At 63.4% G+C, this 328-nt stretch overlaps 1 protein-coding gene across 1 annotated transcript in view; it reads right to left on the bottom strand.

The window, feature by feature from the left end:
* The window catches only part of FBXO33 (F-box protein 33), a gene marked incomplete in the record, with an annotated part of 25281 nt that extends 24983 nt beyond the window's left edge, over positions 1 to 298 (bottom strand). The window contains 1 exon segment of the mRNA XM_006152349.3: positions 1 to 298. Within this exon segment, the coding sequence (XP_006152411.2) occupies positions 1 to 35 (35 nt within the window).
* Positions 299 to 328: the final 30 nt, after the last annotated feature.

Below are 328 nucleotides of genomic sequence, written 5' to 3'. Positions count from 1 at the left end.
GGTCGGGGCTGCGGCACTGACAAGAACAACAACATCAATGACAAGGAAGAAGGGGGCGGAACCGTCGTGGGTCTCGGCGGAACCAAAAGGAGCCCAAGTTCGGAGAGGGGGAAAGGCCTCCGCGGAGGTGGCCTGCAGATAGCTAGTGTCTGGCCCCTCAAACTCTACTCACGCGCGCCCGGGGCCTGCACCCTCGGTAACTTCCACACTCTCCCTTGTACTCTTTAGGGGCCCGGAAGCAGCAGGGCTCACGGTAAGGAACGGGCAGCCCTCCCCGCGCCAGGAGGCGGAGGCAGGACAGTGGTAGGAGCTGAGTTTGACGTCGCCG

Source organism: Tupaia chinensis, unplaced genomic scaffold (assembly GCF_000334495.1).
Source record: "Tupaia chinensis unplaced genomic scaffold, TupChi_1.0 Scaffold000350_1, whole genome shotgun sequence".
In the NCBI taxonomy this organism is placed as follows: Eukaryota; Metazoa; Chordata; class Mammalia; order Scandentia; family Tupaiidae; genus Tupaia; species Tupaia belangeri.
The sequence above is the reverse complement of the archived record's forward strand: the minus strand, read 5'-3'. Positions and strand labels throughout refer to the sequence as shown.